Raw genomic sequence first — 12,834 nt, 5'->3', positions numbered from 1 at the left:
AAACTAAAAATGGACCTGCTTTTTGACCCAGCTCCACTGCTAGGATTATATCCTAAGAACCCTGAAACACAATCCAAAAGTGTTGGGAACCGCCCTTCCTGGTTTCAAAACCTGTAACCCCTCATGGCTAAGGCTGAGTGAGAGACCTTGAGACCTTAAGCCACTGAGACATAGCTTATCTACCTGGCAGGAGCACTGCCTCTGTGTACTTTACTTCAACCTCCCTGGCCCCCAGTGCATGACTGGTTAGCCATTGACGGGTAAGATTCCTCAAGGAAGGGATGACCTAAAACAGGCATGGTCACAGAGACCCTGAGGGAAGGACTTGGGGGGCTCTAGAAAAAGGTGGTGATTGACCCTCACCCCTCAGCTTTGACATAACCCGAGTCCTCATTCTGTCTGCAAGAAGTCTCCTAATCTCTTGGCTGCCTTACTTCCCCTGCCTGACTTAAGCCTGTAAAATGACAGAGGGTGGTGCAGTCCTGTACTGGAAAGGGCGGGTTCCCCGGACAATCAGGCCTAAGAAAGAATACATAAAATCCTGTGAAACCTGCTTTGCTAAGAATGCTCTCTATTTTCTGATAAGGGTTTGAGCTGGAAATGAGTTTGTTTCCTGAAGTTTTATAGCCCTTTAGCTAACTGACCTGGAATAAGCCCTGGTAGTTCTTTGTATGTTATCTATTGTTTGATCCTTACTGCCTGACAATGATTGATGAGCTTTACCTGCATTTCCGTGTAAATTGAACCCAATAAAAACCCATTGAGTAAAAGGCTCTTGGCCCTTCTCCTTTGAGAGATCAGCCACCTTTCCTCGCCAAGCAGATTATGTCTTGGTAGACTTATTCTCATCTGTGGTGGCTGGGGTCCCTGTGGGCAGAGCTCCCCCCCCCCAACAACCATACTTGAACAACAATAAAGGGAGGGAGGGACGGAGCGAGGGAGGAAAGGAAGGAAGGAAGGAAGGAAGGAAGGAAGGAAGGAAGGAAGGAAGGAAGGAAGGAAGGAAGGAAGGAGGGAAGGGAGGGAGAGAGAGAGAAAGAAAGAGTGTAGGTCCAAAGGCAGAGGTGAGGTGAGGTTGGGCGGAGGTCATGTGGCTTGTATAAAGGAGCAACCAAAGTCTGTGGAGCAGAGGAAGTCACCAGAAACAGCTCAAAGTAAAAAGAGGAAATATGGGTCCCTTAGGAACTTCAATACATCAGAAATGGGTCACAGAGAGAGGAATCAGTGAAGAAGTTTAAAAAGAATGGGAAACTAGAAGAGAATGTTTTTATAGAAGCCAAGAAATAAGAGTTTTCATATTGTACTTAGAGAAAATCCAACCACCAGTAGCTTAAACAAGTGTTGATTTATCACAAAGAAAATGTACGGAGCTGGTAGAGCAGATCAACAAGTTTGTCAGGGAGTTAGGCTCTTCCTCTTTCTCCTACTACCATTTTTAGCACCTGGCCTTCATCTTTATGGTCACAAGGTGGCTGGTACGTGTTCCAGGTAGAAAGAAAAAGGAAAGGAGAAAGGGTGAAGGGCAGTACAGGTGTCAGTCTCTTATCAGAAAAGCAAAAGCATTGCTAGAAGATCTGTCACAGGTGGGCACAGGTAACCAGGTTCTTGGTGATGGGGACAAAGAATTGAACCGAACACCCAGAGTTTATAGCAGAGAACATGGAAGCAGGCCAGCTCCAAGCAGAGATGAACCTCGTGGGCTGGAGGTACTCTATTCTTATAGGGCGGATTCTTCCTGGCTAGTTTTGGTGGGCTTTTACTGCGCATGTACAAGTAGTTGTATTACTTTAAAGCTACTGCACATGTGGTCTCCCATGATTTTCCCTGGCTGGCCACCAGGGAAGAGGGTCCCACAATGTTACTGAATTGATCCCCCCTTCTCCTGGGGTCCCCCTGTACTAGGTTGACCTTTCCCTTTGCCAGAGAATTATAGCTCTCATGTTAAAGATTGGTGAAAAGGAAAGGAGTCATTTATTCAAGTTATACAGACCTGAGAGTAATGAGTTAATGTTTTCATCAAAATTCCAAACTCCCTTAAAACACCCACAAACACACACCGTCCTTCCTTTCCTCCTTTGCCCAGTCTGGGGTACCATATCTCAGGAAGAAAAATAGAAGTCTATGGCTCAGGCAGCCCCCGGTTCTTCTCAGTAATCCATACTCAGCTGGTAGGCCTCCCTCGGTTCCCAGCACTATCGGTTGTTTTGCCAGGATTTCCAGCTAAAGCCACGTGGTGGTTCTCTGGTAAAGCTGTGTGGTGATTCTTCTCATGGCTGGGAGGGGTCCCCACTATGCCAAAAGCGTACGGTTCTCCTTTGCTAGGATGCCGCAACTGGGTTTAAATCCCCATGCCAATCTTCCTCTGCAGCCCCATTTCCAACTCCTCCCACAATCGGCTACACTTACCAGCACTCACATATCCTCCCAGCTTTACTGGGCCGCCATTGTGAGTCTGGGCAGGGGTGGCCCCATAGCATGGAGCCAATCTTCTCCAAGCTCTCACAAAGGAGCTGTAAGCAGGGGAGTTGCCTCCCAGTTACTTAGTGGGTGGAAGTCACTCCCTTCTCCCTGGCTCAGAGCATGGCCACAGCTATTTAACATATCTATGAAACCATTTAAAGGTTATAGAGATGTGTTAAATGACTATGCCAGAGGTTAGCTACAAAGCTGTTGCTATGCAAAACAGCTCTCAATGGCCCTGCAACATGTGTACCTTCCCCCAACTCACACCTGTGGTGGAGGGTGAGGACATCCTATATATCTTTCTAATATTTCCTGGACACCTTGAGTTCTGGACCCCATTACAAATCCTTCTTTTGGGCCACCCCCCTGGCTGCACCCTCCTACAGACCTACATACCTCTCGTTGGTCCAACTCTTTCACTTGGCCATCCCTAACCAGAGGAGGACTAGAAGAACTGGGGCTAAAAGTTGGGTTAACCAATGAGCTTTCTGCCACAGAATATAATAAACAAAAGCTACCAGGAGGTCAAGAAAGATGAATGGGGGGGGGGTGGGAGGACACTAAAGGAGGACACAGCTGTATCACAAAACTTCCCCCACCCCAGCCCCACAACTTTATCAGCAATTTGAGGAGTTCATTAGGTATGGAAAGGGTTGTTGAAGACTAACTGGTGGATGAGAAGTTAGAATGAAATGGTTCTTTCCTAATGTTTGAAGATGAGAATAATGTAGGAAGCAAAATTCTAAAGGAGAGGTATAATAGACAGATATTTTGCCTGGTTTTATAATTGTGGGTACTCGAGTATGTTTAAAGGCTGAGGAGTAGGAATAATTGGAAAGGGGGAGATTTGAGGTAGAAATGCCGTGAAATAGAGATTAACTGTTGGAAAATGGTAAAACAAAAAAAAAATAGGTGGCAGGGGATTAAACATATCCTCTTCCTTCAAAACCAGAAAAGAAGGATAACAACGATAGAACAAGTTTACATGTGGGCCCAAAAAAAAACATGGAATGTTGAAAATTTTATTTTGGCAAAAATATACTTTAAAATTCTTTTAGAAAATAAACTTTGAATTCACTATTTTCCAGTTTTAATAAAGGCATGAGAAAGTTATTAAGATTTCACCAGAATTCAGGTGTGGTTTGTTTTTTTAGGTCCGTTGACCAGACAAGCTAAATTGAAACCACATTAGGATTTTACTGACTTACTGAACAGAGACAGAGAATGTTTTATTTGTGTGTGTGTGTGTGTTTTAGCATCTCAATATTTCATTTTTTTTTCCTCCTCTTCTTTCCTGGACTGGAGAGCCCCGAGAGTATGGAGATGATATTTAGCATTTTTCTTACTCTTCTGTGGTAACGGAAAGCAGTGAGGTAAAGATGCTGGTAAGAGCAATGGAAAAAGCCCTTACAGAAGCATCCTTAACTTTCTCTGCAAATTTATTTCGACTGTGCTTGTAACAGGGTGCAGCCAAGAGGGTAGCCTCAAATAGGGATCTGTAATAAGATCCAGAAGAGCCTGGAGATAATTGGCTCCACACCACAGGGCCACACCTGCCCGGAATTTGGCAGCTGTAGCCAATTGTGAGGGTGTAACAGGGTGCAGCCAAGAGGGGAGCCTCAAATAGGGATCTGTAATAAGATCCAGAAGAGCCTAGAGATAATTGGCTCCACACCACGGGGCCACACCATGGGGCCACACCTGCCCAGAATCTGGCAGCTGCAGCCAATTGTGAGAGTGTAACAGGGTGCAGCCAAGAGGGGAGCCTCAAATAGGGATCTGTAATAAGATCCAGAAGAGCCTGGAGATAATTGGCTCCACACCACAGGGCAGGGCCACACCTGCCCAGAATCTGGCAGCTGTAGCCAATTGTGAGAGGAGCCAGAAATGGGGCTTCAGAGGAAGATTGGCACCGGGATTTAAACCGAGATGCAGCAGCCATTGGAGGGGGAGGGCTATGCGCAGCCCTGCAAGGGAGAACCCCACAGCTTTGGCAGAGTGAAGACTCCCTTGGCCCTGAGAGGAGGAGAAGCACGCGGACTTGACGGAGTGTAGACTCCTGCAGCCCTGAGGAGAGAACCACGCTGCCTGGCAGAGTGGGGCCCCCACAGCTTTAGAAGGGGGAATGACCACCTGGTTTTAGCAGAGATCCCGGTGACTCAGCCCAGGGTGCCGGGAACCCAGGGAGGTCTCCCAGTCGAGAGGGAGTACTAACTGAGAAGAACCAGAGGACTACCTAAGCCATGGACTTCTATTTCCTTCCCTGAGATACGGTACTCTGGACTGGGCAAAGGGGGAAGGAAGGAAGGACTGTGTGTTTGTGGGTGTTTTAAGGGACTTGGGGATTTTGGTGAAGACATTAGGTCACTACTTTAAGTTTGTATAGCATTAAATAAACGTTTCCTTTCCTTTTCACAAATCTCTGGCATTGAGAGACGTCTTTCCTCTGGCGGCGGACATAACGGACACGGGGCCTTCTTTCAATAATAGTATATCATCCCAGGCCCCCCTTGTTGTGTGTTCTGTAACATGCTCTCAAACTCCTTCACATTAGAATGCCTCGGAGGTGATGCTCAGCAGGCTTACAGAGCAGGACGCTGCAACAAGAATCTTCAGAAATTTGGAAAATAAGGGAGGCCACAGAGCTGGTTAAACCTTATTAAAGAAGAACCAGCAGCACTGACCCAGACTCAGTAGTTACGGCCTGTGAGTTCCAAAATCAGAGCCGGAATCTGACAAGCCCGCCCGAGGATCACAAGAGTGTCTCACTTTTCATTGACCGTCCTTCCCAGAGTTAGGACCTTACTTCATTTTCATTGGTTGTTGCTTCTGTACGTACTTTCACCACACCCACTTTCTCACCGTGGCCCAGTGAGCTTTTCGGGATAGTGATTTACAGAAATCTGGGCGGGAGCCTGAGCGTAGCGAGCGCGTTTCCCCCTCCTCAGCTTCGTGGCCCCGCCCCGCCCCATGGCGGAGGCCCGCCCGGCCCCGCCTCTCCCTCCAAAGAGGGCGGGACGAGGCGGTGGCCGCAGCTGCAGGAACATGCTGGAAGCCAGCGGGCGGGCAACCGAACGGTGCTGAAGGGACAGTTCCCGCGGCCGAACTTGCCCAGCGCTGTTGGGAGGGTGGGGCAGCCCTCGGAGCCGGCGGGGCGCTTGAAGGATGGAGACCATATGGGTCTACCAGTTCCGCCTCATCGTGATCGGGGACTCCACCGTGGGCAAGTCGTGCCTCCTGCACCGTTTCACTCAGGGCCGCTTTCCCGGGCTGCGCTCCCCCGCCTGCGACCCCACCGTCGGGGTAGACTTCTTCTCCCGCCTGCTGGAGATCGAACCTGGCAAAAGGATCAAGCTGCAGCTCTGGGACACGGCGGGTCAGGAGCGGTTCAGGTAGGGCCGCCCGTGCTGGGATACCCGGGGACCTCAGGGACCGCGGTGCCCCTTCTGTCAGCCCGGGCGCCCTATCCCCGAGCTCCGGCTGCAGGAGCCCTGGGCGGGAGAGGCTCTCTGGCCCTTCCCTCTTGAAAGTGCAAACACTCCATTCTCGCTTCCCCTTGCCCCTCCTCTTCCAGGAACGACTTCCTCCTCCGCAATTACTCACTTCTTTCTTTGGCGCCCATTTCCTGCGCGCCCTTTCGGCTTTTCCCTATCCGCCTGAAATGGGGTCACCCTCACGGACCCCCCTCTTCGCCAACTCTCTCAGTCCCAGCTGGTATTTTGGTCCCCAACTCTTCGGCCCCCTTGCTGCCTTCTCCCCAAACTCAGCGTACCTCGCTGCGCACACCCTCCTCACAGCTCGCTTTTTCCTCTTTTAACCAAGCTGTTTCCCCGTTGTGCGCGCCGGAGAACTGCCAAGTAGGTTTCCCAGGTTTGTGACTGATCCCCTTAGCTTCACAGCAAGCAATGCTGAGGCCCACGTTACTGCCTGAGCTCACTGAGCATCGTTTAGAGGGAGATGGATGCGGTAATGGTTTGAGCACCTCACAGCACCGAATGTGGTCATTAGAAATACGGGGCCATCACCCGTAGCAATGAGTCTTGTATAACAAGGAGGTGTAACATCGGGGTCACAGGCACAGCTGAGGGATTTTTGTTTTGTTTTGCTTTTTAAAGGTTGAGCTCTTTCGAAGTTTGTCGTCATTGGTGCTTTGATGGGAAAAAGAGATGCTGAGGTTTGTCGGGAACTTTTATTTATTCTTTTATAATGGGTACTTAACGTTCCAATAATACATCCGAATATACATTTCTAAACAGAGAAGGAGGGATCCAAATGAGTAGTCTCACTCCAAATGTTCGCTGAGACCCTGAAAGAAGGATTTCACAAAGGTGACTATGCAAATAAAACCAAATGTAAATTGTATGTATTTTCTGGATATTTAAGACTAAACCAGAGACAAATCACATTTTAAATTTCTAGGATTTGGCGACACTTTTTTTTAGTGGAAGGTAGGAAATCTGATATATTTTGGTCTTTGGTTTCTTTTTTTAACATTTCAAATCTGTAAGCAAACATTTTGCAATCTTCAGCAAGTACATGGCCTGTGAAATACAGTGCCCCATGAGGGGACTTCCCAAACATGGCTCCTCCTCACCCCCAGTCAGCATCCCATTCTCTATGAGATCAGACTACTTCTGTGAGATTGTTCCAACATTTAAAGTTTTGGCTTCCGTTCCCAGCTATGACACTGATTCATAGAGATGATATCAGTGAACTGCTTAGCTTGCTTATTCCTTAGTTTTCCTATGTATGAAGTGGAAAGATGATAAGACCAGCCCTTCGAAAAGGTGTTAAAGGTTATTGATTTGAATTACACAATACCTAGAATTTCATGAAGAAATTTTTTCCATTTCAGGAATTTCCTTTAATTAAAATAATTTTCAAACTTCTGATTCCTCATCTGTGAAATGAAGGAGCCATTGAGCTCTCTAAGATTCTTTGAGATTTTACCATTATAAGGTGGACTGCAAATTCTTTGTGATGCAGAGATGAATTCTAAGATATATCAGGGTCAGGAAAAAAGCATTCACTAATAGCTCTTGCTCCACCCCCTAAAGTGAATATAATAAAAACATGTTTTTTATGCTTTAAACTTCTAGCCTCTACTGTGAACTGCAACTTCAAGAAACATGAGTAGTAAAATCTTATTGTATCTAATTGTTTCTTAAAAGTAGCTCCTGAACTTATTGACAAGAAAGTAAAGGATAGATAGATCTTAAAGACCTTTCTGCTAGATAATTACCTTTAAGAAGAATGTAAATAGTAATTCATTTTAATGTTATTAAAACCATTTATATACATTATTATGGGAGTTAGCAGACTATAACTCCCATAATAATGCAAGGACGTGTACAAAATGTGTATTGACAATGAATCTTACCTTATTTTTGTCTGGATCTTTACCAAAGGTACGTTTATAAATAAGAGGGGGCACCCCAAAAAAACCTCCAGAATTTATTAATAAAAAATTATTTATTCTTACATGTTTAAACTTCAGTCACCTTCAAAGTACTCTCTATAAGATGTAACACACCTATCAAGACATTTTTTCCACTGCTGCTCAAAACAATTTTTGAACTTGTTGGTTTTGATGCCTTTTAGTGCTTCTGCCATTTTTTGTTCTACCTCTCCCACATTGGCAAAACATTTCTCCTTTGAGGATTTATTTCATTTGGGGAAACAAAAAAAAGTTGCTTGGGGTGCAATCTGGTGAATAGGGAACATGGGGCATGGGTGTCATGCCATTTTTAGTCAAAAACTGCTGAACGCTCAGCATGTTCAGGGCAGGTGCACTTGTAAATCACCCATCATGAAATGGGCAAACACATTTAAAGAGTCTTCAGAAAAACTCACTGAAGTCGAATGCAACTTCTCACAACAATGCCAGCTGATACACTGATACAGATGGGTTACCAAAACACTCACCTAGTGTGGGAAGCCTGTATTACAAGGGGCCTGCCCTCTAGAGGATAATTCCCATTTTGGGGGAGTCGCCCCATACATACATATTTTAATAGCTACATCCAATTACTTGATTTTCTTTTTTTTAGTAAATTGTTTGTTTTTATGTGAGTTGTGTTTATTATATATTTTTATATTTTAGTTGTTCAAGTACAGTTTTCTGCCTTTTACTCCCATCCCAGCTTAGTAGAATGTTTCACCGTAAAATTTAGCATAAAACATTCTGTTAAATCATTCTGTATCTTCAGGAAAATACAGATACTTCTTTTGCATAATAGATATCCCTGAACATGTATTTCATAGAAAGATACTATAGTTCAAAAAGATATATTTCTGTCATAAATCATACCATTAGGAATTTGGGAAATCTCATATTTGGAGGTTTATTAGTGATTAGTTTTTTTAAATATATTTTACTGATTATGCTACTATAGTCCCATTACCCCCCCTTCACTTCCCTCCACCCTGCACACCCTCTCCCACCCACATTCCCCCCTTTAGTTTATGTGCATGTGTCATAAGTTCTTTAGCTTCTACATTTCCCATACTATTCTTGCCCTCCCCCTGTCTATTTTCTACCTACCATCTATGCTACTTATTCTCTGTATCTTTTCCCCATCTCTCGCCCTTCTACTCCCCACTTGATAACCCTCCATGTGATCTCCATTTCTGTGGTTCTGTTCCTGTTCTAGTTGTTTGCTTAGTTTGTTTTTGTTTTACGTGTGGTTGTGAATACCTGTGAGTTTACTGTCATTTTATTGTTCATATTTTTTCTTTTTCTTAGCTAAATCCCTTTAACATTTCATATAAGGGCTTAGTAGTAATAAACTCCTTTAACTTGACCTTATCTGAGAAGCCCTTTATCTGCCCTTCCATTCTAAATGAAAGCTTTGCTAGATAGAGCAATCTGGGATGTAGGTCCTTGCCTTTCATGACCTTGAATACTTCATTCCGGCCCCTTCTTGCCTGTAAGGTCTCTTTTGAGAAATCAGCTGACAGTCTGATGGGAACTCCTTTGTAGGTGACTGCCCCCTTATCTCTTGCTGCTTCTAGGATTCTCTCCATTTTTACCTTGGCTAATGTAATTATGATGTGCCTTGGTGTGTTTCTTCTTGGGTCCAACTTCTTTGGGACTCTCTGAGCTTCCTGGACTTCCTGGAAGTCTTATTTCCTTTGCCAGAATGGGGAAGTTCTCCTTTATTATTTGTTCAAATAAGTTTTCCACTTGTTGCTCTTCCTCTTCTCCTTCTGGTACCCCTATGATTCGGGTGTTGGAATGTTTGAAGATGTCCTGGAGGTTCCCAAGCCACTCATGTTTCTGAATTCTTATTTCTTCATTCTTTTCTGATTGTATGTTTTTTTCTTCCTTCTGGTCCACTCCATTGATGTGAGACCCAGTTTCCTTCCCATCACTATTGGTTCCCTGTGCATTTTCCTTCATTTCTTTTATGGTAACCTGCATTTGTTCATCTAATTTGTGACCAAAATCAACCAATTCTGTGAGCGCCCTGATCACCAGTGCTTTGAACTGTGCGTCTAATAGGTTGGCTATCTCTCCGTCACTTAAAAGTACTGCTTGTGGGGTTTTCATTTGTTCTTCTGTTTGAGCCATCTTTTTTTTTCCCTTTGGGCTGGTCGTGCCTCATAGGTATGAGGGGCAGAGCCTTACGTGTTCACCAGGGCATGGCACCTCAGTCGCTGGGTTGTGACGCTGTATGTGGGGGCGGGGTCTGAGAGGGAACAGTGGCACTTGGTCTGCTCTCTGAGGACCTCAGTCCCTTCCTCCACTTCCCCTGCATAAACTGGGCCTTTCTGGTGCTATTTTCTGTGGGTGGGCTTATGCACCCCATGGGTCTTTCCAAGGACCTCTCCTGTGAGGCTGAGAGTCTCACCCTACGCCTCAGTCCCCCACAGGTGTTTTCATTGACTGCCCCATGCTCTATTTACCAGTGCTGGGATCCTGGGTTGCGTGCAGTGCCTTGCTTCACAATTACTGTCTTGCTGGGTCTGCCCGCTGCCGCTTGCACACCCAGGGTCCGCCTGCTGCAATCTTGCGCACTCGGGATGCCGTACGCCGGTCCCAATGCTCTTTGTTCCGTGACCCCTCTCCACCCAGCTGCCAACTGCCTGACTCTGCCCCTCCTACCGGTCTGGATGAACGTGTCTATTTTAACTCCTTGGTAGTCTGACTTCCATACAGTTCAATTTTCTGTCAGTTCTGGTTGTTATTCTAAGTTGTTGTTGTCCCTATCTTGGTTGTGCGACGAGGCACAGTGTGTCTACCTAGGCCTCCATCTTGGCCAGAATTCTAGTGATTAGTTTTAAACTAACAAAAATGAACCTCATTTAGGCAGCTTGGGGTGTAGCTTGAAAACATAGACAGATATGTTACAAAATAACTAAAGAGTGGGCCAGTAATTGTAACCAAAATTAGTTTTAGTTTTCTTCCCCACCCAGCTTTATTAAAATATAATAGACAAATTTATCTGTTCCTTAGTTTTCAATGTTCTGATTAACAGGCTGGCAGACAATAACTTCTTGAAAAAAATAGAAGGGAATAAAGTAAAAATTAAGAAGGTTTAGAACAGCAATTTTCAACTGATAGGCTACAAGAATTTTTAAAACATGCAGTACCTGACTGTTTAGTCAGGGGCACTGACCTCTTTTCCCTTAGATTGTCAAATTAAAAAAAAAAAAAAAAAAAGACAGCAGCCAACATAACAATAGCCATTGGTTCAAGAATAAAAATTATACCTATTTTTTGTCAGATCAGCAAAAAATATATTTTTGGTGTGCCACAGAAGTTTAGTAATTAGTTTACATGTGCCATGAGACAGGTGAAAAGGATGGAAAATTGCTGCTTTAGAAAAATAATGTGTATGTGAACATACTGTGTATGTGATCAAATGTTAAGTTTTTATTATTAACACTACATTTTAGTGAGGATGAATGTTAAATTGCTATGTTAAGGAGAGTCAAAATTACAACTCTTTCATTAAAGACACAAGTTTATTTCTCTTGTATAACAGTCTTAAGGGGTCCCAGGTGGTGGAGTGGCTCTCCTCCAGGCTGTCATTCAGGTGCCTTCCCTCTCATCTTTCTGTTATCCTTAGGACATAATCATTTTCGTGGACACTGTGTTCCAGCTCAGGGGAAGGGAAAAGAAAAGATCTAAATTACATGATGTTCCTTTTAAGCAAGTGAGATTAAATGGTACAAATCACTTCAGCTGTCAATTCATTGAGAAGAAGCTAGTTAGTTATAAGGTCAGACTTAGACTGGGCTACCATGTGCCCAGGAAGAAAGGAAGATGGATTTTGCCTTGTGGGGGTTGCAGGGAAACTATCAATCGCCATGTTTAATTTTTAATCATCATAGTGGAAAAGACTTAGCAGGGAAGGAAACAAGATTATTATTTAACACAGTGTTAATAAGGATAAATATTGGAAGGGCTAGAAGTATGGAGAGAATCGAATATAAGAATATAGGTTTTAGCCCTGGCTGGTGTGGCTCAGTGGATTGAGCACCAGCCTGCAAACCAAAAGTTCACTGGTTCAATTCCCGGGTCAAGGCACATGCCAGGGTTGTGGGCTAAGTCCCCAGTTGGGAATGTACCAGAGACAACCAATCAATGTTTCTCTCCCTTTCTTTCCCTCTCCATTCCTCTCTCTTTAAAAATAAAATAAATAATTTTTTTAAAAAGGAATATAGATATATTTTAATTTTTATTGTATTTATTGGGGGTGATATTGGTTAATAAAATTATGTAGGTTTCAGGTATATAATTCTATAATACATCATCTGTATATTGTGTCTTCACCACTCCAAGTCAATTTTCCTTCCATCACCATTTATCCCCCTTTTATCCTCTTCCACCTCCTTTCCCTCTGGTAATCACCATACTGTTGTCTGTGTCTATGGGTTTTTTTCCTTTGCTTAATATCTTCATCTTTTTCACCCAGCTCTCCCCAACACCCTTCCACTCTGGCAGCTGTCAGTCTGTACTCTATGAATGAGTCTATTTCTATTTTGTGTATTTATTTTGTTCATTAGATTCCACATGTAAGTGAAATCATATAGTACTTTTTTTTTCTGACTGGCTTATTTCACTTAGCATAATATTTTCTAGGTCCATCCATGCTGTCGCAAAAGGTAAGAGTTCCTTCTTTTTACATCCAAGTAGTATTCCATTGTGTAAGTGTACCACAGCTTTTTTATCCACTCATCCATCTACTGATGGATACTTGGGCTGCTTCCAAATCTTGGCAATTGTAAATAATGCTGCAGTGAACATAGGAGTGCTTATATTCTTTCGAATGAGTGTTTCAGTTTTCTTCAAATATATTCTTAGAAATGGGATCACTTTTTGCCAAAAGGCAATTCCCAAACTGCCAAATGCCCAAAATGCTT

General features: G+C 44.1%; 1 protein-coding gene across 1 annotated transcript in view; it reads left to right on the top strand.

The window, feature by feature from the left end:
* The first annotated feature begins 5,469 nt into the window (after positions 1 to 5,469).
* RAB39A (RAB39A, member RAS oncogene family) overlaps positions 5,470 to 12,834 on the top strand; it is a 33,804-nt gene continuing 26,439 nt past the window's right edge. The window contains exon 1 of the mRNA XM_028515955.2: positions 5,470 to 5,855. Within this exon, the coding sequence (XP_028371756.1) occupies positions 5,629 to 5,855 (227 nt within the window). The 5' untranslated portion in view covers positions 5,470 to 5,628. The remainder of the gene's footprint in view (positions 5,856 to 12,834) is intronic.

The sequence above is a fragment of the Phyllostomus discolor genome, chromosome 6, assembly GCF_004126475.2.
Source record: "Phyllostomus discolor isolate MPI-MPIP mPhyDis1 chromosome 6, mPhyDis1.pri.v3, whole genome shotgun sequence".
Taxonomy (NCBI): Eukaryota; Metazoa; Chordata; class Mammalia; order Chiroptera; family Phyllostomidae; genus Phyllostomus; species Phyllostomus discolor.
This window is presented reverse-complemented; position numbering and strand designations above follow the sequence as displayed.